The 14,974-nt window shown below is 55.9% G+C and overlaps 2 protein-coding genes across 2 annotated transcripts in view; one reads left to right on the plus strand and one right to left on the minus strand.

Annotated features, from left to right (window-relative positions):
* The window catches only part of UPF1 (UPF1 RNA helicase and ATPase), a 70,107-nt gene extending 55,733 nt beyond the window's left edge, over positions 1 to 14,374 (plus strand). Inside the window, exons 10-25 of the mRNA XM_024767477.1 lie at positions 141 to 249; positions 424 to 583; positions 687 to 805; positions 1,266 to 1,430; positions 1,526 to 1,640; positions 2,253 to 2,396; positions 2,792 to 3,005; positions 6,270 to 6,387; positions 6,788 to 6,944; positions 7,171 to 7,313; positions 8,454 to 8,628; positions 9,174 to 9,255; positions 10,780 to 10,941; positions 11,059 to 11,276; positions 11,621 to 11,743; positions 12,562 to 14,374. Of these exons, the coding sequence (XP_024623245.1) occupies positions 141 to 249; positions 424 to 583; positions 687 to 805; positions 1,266 to 1,430; positions 1,526 to 1,640; positions 2,253 to 2,396; positions 2,792 to 3,005; positions 6,270 to 6,387; positions 6,788 to 6,944; positions 7,171 to 7,313; positions 8,454 to 8,628; positions 9,174 to 9,255; positions 10,780 to 10,941; positions 11,059 to 11,276; positions 11,621 to 11,740 (2,201 nt within the window). The 3' untranslated portion in view covers positions 11,741 to 11,743; positions 12,562 to 14,374. The remainder of the gene's footprint in view (positions 1 to 140; positions 250 to 423; positions 584 to 686; positions 806 to 1,265; positions 1,431 to 1,525; positions 1,641 to 2,252; positions 2,397 to 2,791; positions 3,006 to 6,269; positions 6,388 to 6,787; positions 6,945 to 7,170; positions 7,314 to 8,453; positions 8,629 to 9,173; positions 9,256 to 10,779; positions 10,942 to 11,058; positions 11,277 to 11,620; positions 11,744 to 12,561) is intronic.
* Positions 14,375 to 14,752: 378 nt separating this feature from the next.
* Positions 14,753 to 14,974, minus strand: part of GDF1 (growth differentiation factor 1) — an 8,245-nt gene continuing 8,023 nt past the window's right edge. The window contains exon 4 of the mRNA XM_024767478.1: positions 14,753 to 14,973. Coding sequence (XP_024623246.1) covers positions 14,753 to 14,973 — 221 coding nt within the window. The remainder of the gene's footprint in view (position 14,974) is intronic.

Below are 14,974 nucleotides of genomic sequence, written 5' to 3' on the forward strand. Positions count from 1 at the left end.
GCAGAATCTGTCACCGAGAACATGGATCTCTGGCTGCGTTTTCTGTCTTTGGTGCAGAGGAGGGTCTGTCTCTTCAGTAACAGAGTGAGGTCTCCTCAGAAAGGCTTTTGACCAGGATGAGACTTAACTCGGCGGCACAGATTATGGCGATGAGATCGCTATTGAGCTTCGGAGCAGTGTGGGTGCACCCGTGGAGGTGACTCATAACTTCCAGGTGGATTTCGTGTGGAAGTCAACCTCATTCGACAGGTATGTCTGCCTCCTCCCCAGCCTCTACTTCCCTGCGTCTACTTTGCAGTCACCTGCCCTTGGCGTGGCTGCTGCCTCCGGCGTCTCCATGCTTCTCCTCCTCATCACAGAGGGGCAGGTCTGCACAGCAACTCCACGGTGGTGCGTGCCCCTGACCTGGAGCTTTCCTTTCAGGATGCAGAGTGCGTTGAAAACCTTTGCTGTGGACGAGACCTCCGTGTCGGGCTACATCTACCACAAACTTCTCGGCCACGAAGTGGAGGATGTGATCATCAAGTGCCAGCTGCCCAAGCGCTTCACGGCGCAGGGGCTCCCTGACCTCAACCACTCTCAGGTTCTCCCCCGCCCCGGGGGCAGGAGGGTCCCGGACTGCAGAGCCTGCCTGGTGAGCGGCCCTCCGCCGTGTCTGCGCCCCTGACGGCCACTTGTATCCCAAGGTTTACGCCGTGAAGACTGTGCTGCAGAGACCACTGAGTCTGATCCAGGGCCCACCGGGCACGGGGAAGACGGTGACCTCAGCCACCATTGTCTACCACCTGGCTCGGCAAGGCAATGGGTAGGGCTCTGCACGGCCCGAGTGGGGGAGAGAGGGAGGCCTGTCTTCCAGGAGGCTTCGGGGCCCAGGGTGTCTGGCATGCTGCATTCTATGCTGTTTGTATTAGATCTGGCCTTTGTGGTTGCTTTTAACAAGCAAACCTGCCATTCTTGTAAAGGCTGTAGTGGGTAGGTCCATCCTGGGTCGTGTTGTGCCTGCGTGCACCTTGGAGCTTTGAGAGACTTTACAGTGCAAACGGGAGGTGAGGCTGTTGGACTCGGGTGTTAGCGGTGGGTTGCTTGAGCAGAGTGAAGATCAGGAAGCTCCAGACCATCTGGCTCCTAGCTCCTTCAGCATCGTGTCACTCCTGGCTTTAGTCTCAGAGCTTGAGCTGGCTCTACCGCCTGTGATTCAAAACAACAGTCGTGGCTAATTCCACTTCTCTGGGCGAGCACTGACGTTTGCTCACATTGTGTTGAAGGCCCGTGCTTGTCTGTGCTCCAAGCAACATAGCCGTGGATCAGCTGACTGAGAAGATCCACCAGACTGGGCTGAAAGTCGTGCGGCTCTGTGCCAAGAGCCGAGAGGCCATCGATTCCCCGGTGTCGTTCTTGGCCCTGCACAACCAGATCAGGAACATGGACAGGTGGGTGTCGGGTAGCCGGCCTTAAGCGAGGTGTGTCTCCCCTGGGCGGGCCCTGGCTGCACACGCCTCCCTCTCATGTGCCCCTGTGTCTGCAGCATGCCAGAGCTCCAGAAGCTGCAGCAGCTGAAGGATGAGACTGGCGAGCTGTCGTCTGCGGACGAAAAGCGGTACCGGGCCCTGAAGCGCACTGCCGAGAGGGAGCTGCTCATGGTGAACTCACCTGCCCTGCTGCCGGGGGAACTGGCCTGGGCCTTTGGGCGTTTGTCTTGTTCACTTGGGCCAAAGGACCTGCTTGGATATGTTAAGTCCACGATGGCACCTTTAGTTAGTTTGTTCTTTTGCATTTGAGGAGAGAACTCTGATACCCTCCTCTGTATGCTTTTTCTGAGATCACACAGAGACATCTTGTTGAGGTAGATTCCACTTCCCGCCAGCCTCCCTGCTGCTGGGATCTTGGGAACCTGGTCTGTACCCGCGGTGGGGCAGGGGGCAGGTCTGGAGCGCTGTCTCCTGCTCTTTGCTGATGAACCAACCAAAAGTGGATCTCAGCCTGAGCATGGTGTCCTTGGCTTAGCGCTGCCCCTCAGAGGCTGTCTCAAGGCGCCAAGCTCTTTCTTAGGAGTGAAGCCCAACCACTTAGGATCTCGAAAGTTAGGGTCATTGCACCCTGGACAGATGTTGTCAGGGAGGGGCCACTTATTTCCATAGTTGTTGAGGAGGGCGTGGACCGGAATGGTGTCTGTGTCCCGTCCTGCCTGCTTTGGGGATCTGGGAACATTGGCCGTGCAGGTGCCCTGATGCCTGGCGCACTCTCTTCCCCAGAATGCAGATGTCATCTGCTGCACGTGTGTGGGCGCCGGGGACCCGAGGCTCGCCAAGATGCAGTTCCGATCCATTTTAATCGACGAGAGCACCCAGGCCACCGAGCCAGAGTGTATGGTCCCTGTGGTCCTTGGAGCCAAGCAGGTGGGCCACAGCCCATCCATTATAGTCTTGTTTGAAAATTGGTGTGCATTCTCTCTTGTTCCAGTTCTGTGTAATTCTTAGTGCTGGGGGTTTGTTTTTAAGTGTCCTGTGGTGCTGTTTGATGCCCTGCCAGAGCACAGAGGGATGCATAGCAGGCCCTTTGAGGGGGTCTTCGAAGGGTGGACTTGGCACAGAGTGCCTTTGTGTGGGTTCTGAGTGCAAGTTTGCGTGTTCCATGTATGTGGTGGGCAGTTTTCCCACCCCTAGTCCATATCTTGCCACTTGAATTCACATAGTCGGGTGGTTGTATGGACCCTGGCCCTCTTAGTCCCCTGAGTGGACGTCTAGGCTGTTCCATGCTTGAGCTTCTTACCTGTGTGGGCCTTTCACCACAGCTGATCCTCGTGGGCGACCACTGCCAGCTGGGCCCCGTGGTGATGTGCAAGAAGGCGGCCAAGGCCGGGCTGTCCCAGTCGCTCTTTGAGCGCCTGGTGGTGCTGGGCATCCGTCCCATCCGCCTGCAGGTCCAGTATCGGATGCATCCTGCGCTCAGTGCCTTCCCATCCAACATCTTCTATGAGGGCTCTCTTCAGAATGGTGTCACTGCAGGTAATACTCGGCCCAGAGCGGGGGGCCTGGGGAGACAGTACCTCCTGTCACTTCCTTCTTAAGTGGCCTTACCTGGTGACTGCTTGTGGGTAGGGGCCGCCTCAGAGAGATGCAGTGGTCAGTGGGACAGAAAGTGCACTCTGGGACATTCTCGGGGTGTGGGCAAGGGGGAGCCCGCGTCCTCGTAAAATTCAGAGTCACTATGTGAGCATTCCCACCATTGGCGCATCACACACAACACACACAAGAGGGGGCGGCAGAGCTGACTGCCTGTCCCGCTCCTTCCTCTATCGGTGGTTCTCAAAGTCCGGGCCGTGGCGGTCTCAAAGACCTCTGCACGACCAAGGCCAGACTACTTCTGTAGTAACACTGGGACATCGTGTGCCTTTTGGCTGTGCTGACACTTACGCTAATGGCACAGAAGCCTCAGCATGAGTCAGTGGTGCAACCAGGCTGCTGTGTGTCGTCACCACCACGCACCTGTGGCAGGCACCAGCCTGGGTGCACAAGCGAAGAGTACTCCCTGAGTGTGTGTTCTTGTGATTCTATGTGTGATGGGAGAGGACGTTCTCCTAAGAAACTTGGCAGGGGTGTGAGGTGCTTGAAGGAAGGACTCACACGCTGGTTATACAGACTGGGGTATTTAGCAGGCGTTTTCCCAAAAGTGACCAAAGTGAGCCTGTGGCTTCAAGGAAAATAACTGAGAATATTCATCACCAGTGATAAAATCTGAGAATTCACACCAAAATTAGAATTTTGGAAAACCCATGTCCCCTAGCATAAGCTGATCAAGTCTTCCCAATGCTGAGTGGATTTTCTGATGAGATCTTTGGTGGTGACAGATGTCAGGTGCGTCAGCCTTTGGAAGCTCTGCTTGACGGGGTGAGCAGGCACTTGCCATTCCAATGGCCAGCAAGGGTGCTCCCAAGTCACTGGGGGGCCAAAGGCCATGCAGGTGCAGGGCAGAGTAGAAAGGCCATCATCACTGACCTGCAGGGTGACCTCCCGTCCAGCTTTCCTGTAGAATCGGGCAGAATTCCACAGTAGTAGGAAAGGTCATAAAACACGCTTCCCTTTTCCAACCATGTGCATCTGTGACCATCCTCACATGCTGCAAGGGCTCATGGGAGACTGGGAACAGGACTAGAATAAGCCAGATAGTGAAGTGAGTTGCGAAAATTCACTAAATATGTATTTTAGTGGAAAATAGTTATTTTTCATAAAAAAAATTTGTAAGTTAATATGTTTATCTTTAAATGAATTTTAAAATATTTTAGATTTCTGGGTTTTAAAATACAATAAATATCAGTAGATGTAATCCATAAAAACAATAGCTGTTTGAACTCAACTTTTCAGAGTGTAAAGGGGTTCTGAGACCAGCATTCATTCAAGAACCAGTTAGTGTCTCATTAATGCCAAGAGCCCAGCACGTCGGCCTGTTGAGCCCACGTTATAGGTGAGAAGACTGAGGCCGAAAGTGTGCGTGCCTGGCCAGGGCCCCCTGGCTGCTGTGCAGTGCAGTCTTGACACTTAGAATGCTGCTGGTCTGTTGGGTGGTGGGGCTAGAAAAGGCCAGGCCATGAGGAGCTTGTTTGTGATTCTCTGACACGGTTGACACTTGCTGGGAAAGCCACCGCTTAACCATGATTCACACCCTTGCCCACCTTGCTCCACCTACCTCCACGGCGTTGGCTCCGTAGGGCAGGGATTGGTGGTGGTGGTTCACTGCTGAACCATCACTGCCCATGAGTATATTTTTTTAAACTCTCTACTGAAGTGTAAAAAAGTGCCCAGATCCTAAGTGTTCAGCTTAGTGAGTTTTCACTAGGTGAACACACCTGTGTAACTAGCACCTGCATCTAAAAGCACAACCTGACCAGCTCCTTGCAGCCTTGAAGTGACCCCTGTCCAGGGCAGTGCGGGTGCCTGCCCAGACCCACGGACTCAGGATAGCCTGACATCAGTGGTGGCGGGAGTGTTTACAACACACAAATTGGCCAGCACTGTAGATTAGCCCTCGCCTTACCCCCAGCAGGTGGTTAAGCGTTTGCCAGCAGTGAGCGGGTCACCAAGCTTGCCAGGCACTGCCCTCGCTTGAAAGGTTGAGGCTTTGCCTCATTTTCAGCTTGACATAAAAGGGATCATACAACGTGTTCTCATGGGTCAAGCTTCCTTCATCAGTGTTAGGCTATTTTCATGCAAAAATACCAGTTTTCTTACACTAATCTGTTGATCAGGTACAACTCCAGTCAGAATTCCCAAAGGTGTGGGTGGGGTATGTGATTTGACAAGCTGATTTTTTTAAATTGTAAGGACCAGGCACCCAAGACGAACATGAAGAGCCTGACAAAGGTGGCAACTCATACTAGGAGATGTCAGGAGTTACTGTAAAGCTGCAGTTGCAGAGACACTGGGCACAATGCCCAGGATAGAGTCCAGAGGCAGACCCGTGTGTCCACAGGCCCTGGTGTGTGACAAGATGGGGTCAGCTCAACAGTGTCATTCTTTTTTTTTTTTTTACCACACCACGCGTCATTTGGGATCTTAGTTCCCCAACCAGGGATCAAACCTGCACCCTCTGCATTGTGGAAGTGCAGAGTCTTAACTGCTGGACTACCAGGGAAGTCCCAACAGTGTCATTCTTAAAAGCCAGTTGTAGGGGCATATGAGTCCCTTAAGGTACATCATAAAGCTTCTGGAAGGAAATAGAATATCTTCGTCACCCTGAGGCAGAGACAGGTTTCTGTTTTTTTTTTTTTTTTTTTTTTTTTTTGCGGTACGCGGGCCTCTCGCTGTTGTGGCCTCTCCCGTTGCGGAGCACAGGCTCCAGACGCGCAGGCTCAGCGGCCATGGCTCACGGGCCCAGCCGCTCTGCGGCACGTGGGATCCTCCCGGACCGGGGCACGAACCCGCGTCCCCTGCATCGGCACGCAGACTCTCAACCACTGCGCCACCAGGGAAGCCCCCAGACACAGGTTTCTTAAACAGACTGCAGAAAGCACTAACCAGTGAGATCTTTTCAGCCAGTGAGCCGGCTTCATCCCAGACACGGTGCCAGGTGTTCCTGGGAGTTTCGGTACTTGGTGGCCTGGCCCGGGCCCGCAGACCTGGGTCTTTTGCCTGGAGCCTGCGGTTTCCTGCCCCACCGTGTGCCTGCCCAGGATGGCATGGCCTCCACTCAGCTCTCCACCTTAGCTCAGTCCAGACTGCCTACACTTTCTTCTCTGATAGGATATTCTCTTTCTTTCTCCTCTACGATGACAGCGGATCGTGTGAAGAAGGGGTTTGACTTCCAGTGGCCCCAACCGGATAAACCGATGTTCTTCTACGTGACCCAGGGCCAAGAGGAGATTGCCAGCTCAGGCACCTCCTACCTAAACAGGTAAGCAGAGACTCATCTGTGGCGTCTCCTGGCTTCAGTGACGGCTTGTCCAGTGACTGCTAACCTGTGGTTTTGTTTAATGTGGTGGTGAAACTTTTCCTTGTCCCCCTCATCCTTATTCTGTTCAGACACTTAAACCAACAGCCTACTTCCAATCTCATCTTTTCAGCGTATGTTTTTATGTTGAGCAGATCCTTCATAAGCCCACGCATGAGCCTTTCTATCCCTCATGACTCCCTTGGTAAAGGATGGGCAGCCCAGCTGTGGCTGCACTGGGCAGGGTCTTCCCAGGGTCGTGCTGGAGGCGGAACTGCCCCTGAGCCTCCCACAGCCTCCAGCCTTGGGGGGGTCTCAGGAGCCAACAGGTGGAGCCTGGGAAGTGAAAGCCTGATTTTCTTAGGACGGAGGCTGCAAATGTGGAGAAGATCACCACGAAGCTGCTGAAGGCAGGTGCCAAGCCAGACCAGATCGGCATCATCACGCCGTACGAGGGCCAGCGCTCCTACCTGGTGCAGTACATGCAGTTCAGTGGCTCCCTGCACACCAAGCTCTACCAGGTGCGCGCCCAGTCCCGTCTGCCGCTCCCACCCCAGGCACTGGCCTGTGACCGCCTTGTAGCAGGGGCGCAGTGAGCCAGTGGCCAGCACCTAGGGGCTCTGCAGGCTTCAGGTCCCAAGCTCATCACTGGGATTTGATGGTGCATCTTAACACCAGGCTGAGCACCCCAGGCTGAGGGGTCCCTGAAGGAAGCCTGTTGGCTGACCATGACCGTTGCCCGTGCAGGAGGTGGAGATTGCCAGCGTGGATGCGTTCCAGGGCCGCGAGAAGGACTTCATCATCCTCTCCTGTGTGCGGGCGAATGAGCACCAAGGCATTGGGTTTTTAAACGACCCCAGGAGGCTTAATGTGGCCTTGACCAGAGCACGGTATGGAGGACTGAGTCCTGTTGGGCCTTGCTGGTGGCTTCTCTTGCATAGGAGTCATTCCGAGGCGCTGGGAGGGGTTGGCCCAAGAGGCTGCTCGGTGCCTGGTTCTCTTCCTATTAATTCTCGTACCCCAGCTGCACCCTGGGCTGGGGCACGGGGCATGGTAGAGGGGCTTCGCCAGTGCTAGTGGTCAGAGGGCTCCCAGCAGCAATTCGGAAAGAACGTCTCACTCATGAGTTGTCTTTGTTTCTGTGTCCTGGTGGCTTTCTGTGGCCTCAGTCTCGAAGGAAATTCCATCCCAACAGCGGAGTGTCCTTGTCGAGCTGTTTAATCCATGAGTCCAATGTTTTAGTCCTATTTGCCTTGTTCAGTTCTGGAATAAAACTTTTCTGAAATGGTGAGGGACCCAGAGGGCAAGGTGGACCCCGTGTTACCCCCACGAGACACCAGACAACAGCCACCATCGTACCAGCCCCAAGCAGGGCTCACGTTTGCATGTTGGTTCCTTCCCCACTGAGGGCGCCTTGGTTTTCGTCTGTTACCCCATTTGTTTGGCGGCGGCTTTGGCAGGGGCGGGGGTGGCCCCAGCACAGCCTGATGAGTGTGAGCATCCATTAGCCGCTCAGCGTGGGCCTCGAGTTCCATGCCCGGCCCGTCAGGGCTCCCGAAGCCGCTGTGGAGCCTGCCTGGGCCACTTGCGACATAGTGCCCAGGAGGCTGACTCATGGTTGCAAACAAGGAGACTCATCTCTGAGCTCATCGGCCCACAGAGGTGTTTTGACATCTGGGCTCCACAGAAATCTGCCCTCAAATAAACCCGAGTGTAGGCTCGGCAGCTTACAGGGTGGGCTCCAGTGAAAGTCACCTCAGCTCGCAGTTACCCACCTGTCCCCAGCATTCACGGCGGGCACTGGCACAGGCAGGGCAGGCGTCTGGTTAGGGAGGTCAAGGGTGGCACCCAAGGCTCCTGTGTGGCAAGAGGAGGGGTGTCTGGTGGGCGGGGTGCCCGGAGAGCTGCCTGGGCACCTTTTACTCTGGACTTGGGTTTTGAGTTTGTTTGCTCTTGCCTTGGACCGATCTGCGTAGTGCTCTGCTCACTGCAGTCCTAAGCACGGCACTCTCTGTGCCCACGTCTCGCAGATACGGGGTCATTATTGTGGGCAACCCGAAGGCCCTGTCCAAGCAGCCGCTCTGGAACCACCTGCTGAACTACTACAAGGAGCAGAAGGTGCTGGTGGAGGGGCCGCTGAACAACCTGCGGGAGAGCCTCATGCAGTTCAGCAAGCCCAGGAAGCTGGTCAACACCATCAACCCGGTGAGGGCCGGCCGCGGGCAGGGGGCGGGGAGGCGGGGAGGAGACTGCTGGGAGCCCCGTCCTCCCCAAGCCGGTGTTCCGGGCACGTGGCAGTGAGCGATGGCAGGTGTGACACGTGACTAGTGTGAGCTGAGGGTACGCCGAGAGTGTCAGTGTGAACAGGAGCCATGCATGTGCCGGTCTGTCCCCACAGAGCCCCCTCACGCCAGGTCTCCCTGCTGTTCTGAGGCCTTTCTGGCCTTGGACTTGATGGGATGCTACGTCACAGGTGGCACCTAGGGGTCAGACCCAAGCAGTTAGGGAACTTGGCAAACCCAAGGTGCTCTGGGGGCCTAGGGAGTGGATGCTGCTTGAGCTGAAGCGCAGAGACGGAAATGTTTGGCAACAAAGACCAGGTCAGGTGAGGAGGGGCAGGCAAGGCCCCAAGCCGGCAAGCCTCGGGGTAGTCCTCAGTGCAGCCGGGCCACCTCCCAGGCCACCAGATCTTTGGAAGTTCTTCCTTGTGTCAACATGATAAATTCCTCACTTATCTGAACCCTTTGCAGGGAGCCCGCTTCATGACAACAGCCATGTATGATGCCCGGGAGGCCATCATCCCAGGATCGGTCTATGACCGGAGCAGCCAGGGTGAGTCTCTGCAGGGGACCGCCCCGGCCCCACAGTTGTTGACCATTCCCACGCCCACAGCTTCCAGCCCTGTTACTCCTGGAGTGGCCTCCCAAGCCTTGGTCCACAGAAGCCTGCTTGACAGAGTTTTCTCAGCTTCCCTTGTCAGAAATCAAATAATTGGTCTTTGGCCATTTCTAAAAACCAGATGTTTTTAAAATAGTACAGCTCAGTGGACAGCGGTTTCTCAGCAAATACCGCAGCTCAGCCAGTTTGCCCCTGTGCTCACACCCCACCCTGCCTGCCCTTCGCTCGCCTTCTCAGTGGGGGTGTCACACCCACCGCCTCATTTCAGGTTTCGCGGCTTCCCCAAGCTTCAGCTCCATCTGTCAGACCTCAGGGTTGCGCATGCCCGCTTTTCCTGTGTGAGGCTTCTGTATGAGCTGAGGCTGAGCCTTATCCTGCTGCCTGGAATGACGACTCTTGCCTGAGCCAGTCTGTAGACGGTTCCCATTCATCCCCCAGATCCCTGCTTCCTGGGACCCTTCCCTGCACCAGCCGCATGGAGGGTGACTGCCTCACCCATGACTCTGTGCCACCTCCCCGAGTTTCACATTGGCCTTAAACCTCTCATGTGCTTGCCACTCACCCTGAGGGCAGGCGCACCCCAGCTGCTCCTTTTCCACATTAAATTGGCAAGGCCCCTTTCCCTGCCTCAGTGTTCTCCCTGTCCCTGGGCTCAGACAGGGGATTGGGTTTTTTTGTTTGTTTTTGTCTGTTTAAATATTTATTTATTTACTTACTTACTTATATTTGGTTGCGCTGGGTCTTGGTTGTGGCAAGCGGGCTCCTTAGTTGCAGCACATGGGCTCCTTAGTTGCAGCATGCGAGCTCTTAGTTGCAGCATGCATGTGGGATCTAGTTCCCTGACCTGGGATCGAACCTGGGCCCCCTGCACTGGGAGCGCAGAGTCTTAACCACTGCACCACCAGGGAAGTCCCAGGGATTGTGTTCTTAAAGAACAACAGATCTCTTATCGCCATATCTGATGAGTCCCCGTGTGGCTGGGGGTTTCCTGGGTCCATACTTCATCCCTGATGCCACCGTGGGTCTGGCTACACCCAAGGTTGCCCTGGGGGCTCTTGCTTTCAGTGAGATCTGCTGATCTGTCAAGCTTGGTCTTTTTCTTTTGATTGGGGGGTGGCAGGGTGGCAGTGGTAGCGTGTAATATGAATATAACATTTGCCATAAAAGGTTTTTTTTTAAGAAATTAGAAATGCATAGCGGTTTCAGTTTTTCAGATCCCCATGGGCCAGTGATTCTCAGAATCCCCTGGGAGAAAAGGTGCCTTCCCAGGCACCAGCCTCAAGGAGGCTGTTGGGCACAGGGAGGGGGAGGGGGTTGAGTTGTGAGATTTCTGCATCAGGTGACTTTGCTGTTAGGGACGCACCAAGAAACGCTGGGGCAGACAAAGTAGTGACAGGACCAAACAGACATTTCAGCTGGATGCAGTGTGATGCCTGCCGTTCACCTTGTGTCTTATAGGCCGGCCCTCGAACATGTACTTCCAGACCCATGACCAGATTGGCATGATCAGTGCTGGCCCCAGCCACGTGGCTGCCATGAACATTCCCATCCCCTTCAACCTGGTCATGCCGCCCATGCCGCCACCGGGGTATTTTGGACAAGCTAATGGGCCAGCCGCAGGTGAGCACCGAGTGGCATCCCATGGGGAAAAGCAGTTTGGCCTTGGAGTTTGAGCAGGAGTGCTTGTCTGTGAGGCTCAGAACCTCGTTCAAGGAACCCTGGATGGCTGTCTTTCAGGCCGGGGCACCCCAAAAGGCAAGACTGGTCGTGGGGGACGCCAGAAGAACCGCTTTGGGCTTCCTGGGCCCAGCCAGACGAATCTCCCCAATAGCCAGGCCAGCCAGGATGTGGCGTCACAGCCCTTCTCACAGGGCGCTCTGACCCAGGGCTACATCTCCATGAGCCAGCCCTCCCAGATGAGCCAGCCCGGCCTCTCCCAGCCTGAGCTGTCCCAGGTGAGCCCTCTGCCACTTTAACTTGAGACGTCTCACACCCACAGAAAAGTCAGACCAGCCCAGGGAGCCCTCTTCACACATGCAGACCCCGTGACACTCACCCCTAAAGACCTTAGCAGGGGGACTGTAGGTCTAGAACATTCCATCCACAATACTGTCCTGGGTAGCATGTCTCCAATGGTGAAGTAACCAGTGTGGGTTTCCTGCCACTTAGGCTTGAGGATAAGTTTCCAGATGATTCCCTGCGGCTGGTGATGGGCTGGACACAGAGCAGGTTCTCAAGCCTGGGAGGGTGAGTGCGCATCCTTCGACTGGGTGCTCATCTCTCCAACCTTGTCTTCCAGGACAGTTACCTTGGAGATGAGTTTAAGTCACAGATTGATGTGGCGCTGTCGCAAGACTCCACGTACCAGGGGGAGCGGGCGTACCAGCACGGCGGAGTGACGGGGCTGTCCCAGTATTAGAAGGCAAGCTGGCCTCTGGAGGAGGTCTTCGCTGGGATCTGGACTTGTAGGAAAATTTGGGAAGTGTGGGAGTCTCAAGTCCTCGAGGGGCCAGTGCATCCTGTCACCTGTCACTCTGGGTCCCTGCACCTCTTCTTAGTGTCTGGGGGATGTGAACTTCATGCACACCGTCTGTGCCACGGTCCTCTCCAGAGAGTCTTAGAGCTGCTCCTGGTGGGCAGCCAGGAAGTGGATGTACCCCTCGCCCTGACGAGGCAGGTCATGAGGGTGGCGAGGGCCCCAGCTCCTAGGTGTACGGGTGCCTCGGGGTGCTTCTAGGTGCCCGCGAGGGCCCTGCCTCATGGTTCTCCATCTGTAACGAGGCCGAGCAGGGCAAGCATAGGCCTGGGGCTTGCTCCTCTGCCCCTTCCTGACTGTGTGCACGGAAAGTGGGATGCAGTGATGCTGGGAGAAGGGGCCTCATGGTTCTCCATCTGTAACGAGGCCGAGCAGGGCAAGCCTAGGCCTGGGGCTTGCACCTCTGCCCCTTCCTGACGGTGTGCAGGGAAAGTGGGATGCAGTGATGCTGGGAGAAGGGGCCTGCCTACCGCTGTTGAACAACACAGGCTCAGCAGCCTTAACTCTTGGCTGCCTTCTCTCCGGGTGGGAAGTCATTGGTCTGGGTACCCGGCCGGCCTCTGAGGTCATGTTTAACACATGAAGACGCAGGTGCCAAGTGGAGTCGGGGAGAAAGCCCCGTCCGTGCCTTCTGGGCCAGGCCCGGGAGCTGCCCCGGCTCCCACTTTCTCTGAAGCCTCTTGCCCTCCCTCCCTCCCCAACAGGTGGCAGCGGAAGAGCTAAGCTACGTGGCTTAGTCCATCAGCATCTTATTCTGGGTAATAAAAAATAAAAATAAATGGATACCTGTTTTCCACTGCTAAAACTGAAGCACCACTGTGAGCAACAGGAGAGGGAGAGGAGTACCCGAGGGAGAGAGGAGCCCGAGACAGAGCGAGCGCCCACTGCTGGCACGTGGCGGCGAGGAGACGGAGAAGGGAGAGCGGGAGGTGGGGCGGCCACGGAGGACCGCCCGCCAGCGAGCCCCGCCAGCCCCGCTCGCCGAGGAGCCCAGCGCTCGCCCGCTGCGTCCACACCTGGGTCTGCGACCAGGGCGGAGGGAGGAAGACCCTCATCTCAGAGTAGCCCTTTCCTCTGTTCTTTTCTTTCTTTTTCTCTTTTATTGAAAGGGGACTACGTTTTAGCAGGAAAAACTACGCGTTTCTGTGCTGAGCAGGCTCCTTGCGGTGGCGGCCATGCCGGGAGAGCCCCTCAGAGTGTGGGTTCTGTCCACGCTGGCTCTGATATCGCCGCGCTCACACTGCCTGTGTTCTAGGAGGGTTTTCATTTAAAGAAAATATGGTGGTTTGTGTTTTTCTGTTTGTTTTTTAAGATTCTTTCAAAGGAGTACTGAAAAATATACTTTCCTGAATTTGTCTCTCAAATCTTAGTGGTGGACCTGGGAGATGCGAGAAGCTTCCAGAAACGAAGTTTAAACATGCCAAAACAACTCAAGATTAGGATCAACACCTGTGACGGGAGGAGGATTTTTTTTTTCAGTTTTAGCTTCCAGCAGCTTCTCCCTGTAGGTCAGGGCAGTGAGGGAGCATGGTCCCGGGCCGGGCAGGCGACTCCGTGGTCTCTGCTGGACTCCGAGAAGCAAAGCGCTTCCCGTGTGCCGTGGACTCGGCCCCACAGGAGGGGCCTCGGGCAGGACTGGCCGTGAGGCCAGAGGGCAGGAAGGTGGCAGTTCCCTGGCCAGTGGCTCCTTCCCCAGGGTCCTTCCTGAGGATTTGGTGGAAAGCACCAGCCAGGAGGATCTGTCCCGGTTCCCAGGGAGGCTCCCACCGTCGCTGTGGCCAGTTAGGCTCACTGAATGCCCCATCCCCTCTTGTTCCCCACCCTACCTGACTAGTTTGGAGCCCTTCTACCTGCGGGCACAGTTTTGATGAGGTGGGGTCATTTTAACTTTGGCGGGGAAAGGGAATACGTTTCTGAAATAAGTGGTACAAGGGGCCTCTGCCTGGGTCTGGGTTGCAACTTGCATTTATTGTTGCTGGTGGAGTCACCCCCAGCTCTTCGCACACCGTGATGGGGGTTAGCCTCCCTGGCGGGACCTAGTTGGGGACTGTCTAACCCTAACCCTGCCTATCCAGGCCCTGATGACCCTGACCCCCAGCATCCCCCTCCCCATGTGCCTTATCCCAAAGCCTCCAGATTCCAGCTGGTACATGGGAGAGATGGGGGACACACAGGCCACCTTCCTTCTGGCAAGGCCTCTTATTTATTACCATTGCTGTAGTGCTTTCGGTTCCCACTTCTTTTGGTAGCTGCATAGAGTTTGGATAGGTTTTTGCTATGACCCCTTGTGCACTGTCCCCATGGGTGACACACCCACCCACCCTGTTCTGTTCCTTGGAATGCTTTGCCTCTGCTTTGTGCTGTTTGCTTTTTTCTCCACCTTAGCAACAGTTGCTATGAGTCCCCCAAATCAAGAAGCATCTGTACCAAGGCAATGTAACTTTTTGATTTTCGGTCAATTTGTTGTTTTAACTTCTTTTGTCACCAATAAAATCTTAATAAACAGCTCTGCATTCACACTGGGGCTGGATAACTACAGGGGGTGGCAGAGCACTTGGTTTGGGGTTCTGCCTGGTTGGGGGTGGGGGATTCGGAGCCACCTCATCGGCAAAGCTGAGACGGGCCAAACCTGTGCAGCAGGGATGGGAGTGGGGGAATCTGGGCTACGCAGGGTCAGTTCCTGGGGCCCGTGTACATTAGACGTTGGGCCCCCTAGAGATGGGCTCTGGAAAGGCTGCGCCGGCGGCGTCACTTGTAGGACCTCCACCCACCATCCTGGTGGTCGATGGTGATGGACATAGCTGTTTCCCTCCCCACTCCCAGGTGACAAGACCCGAGAAGGCAGCAGAGCGGACCACGCAGTGTTTATTGTTGCCCTCTCCCGCCCGCCCCCGGTCAGCGGCAGCCGCACTCATCCACCACCATGTCTTCGTAGTGCCGCAGTACCACGTTGTCGCTGTTGTCGAAGAAGAGCACGGAGATGGGCGACAGGCGCGCGGGCACGCAGCAGGGCAGGCCGGCGGCGGCGCTAGGGGCGGCCGCGTGCATGAGCGCGCGCAGCACCGCGTGGTTGAGCGCGGGCGTCCCGCCGGGTTCGGACAGCGCGGCGGGCAGCCC

Source organism: Neophocaena asiaeorientalis, unplaced genomic scaffold, assembly GCF_003031525.2.
Source record: "Neophocaena asiaeorientalis asiaeorientalis breed wild unplaced genomic scaffold, Neophocaena_asiaeorientalis_V1.1 scaffold87, whole genome shotgun sequence".
Classification (NCBI taxonomy): domain Eukaryota; kingdom Metazoa; phylum Chordata; class Mammalia; order Artiodactyla; family Phocoenidae; genus Neophocaena; species Neophocaena asiaeorientalis.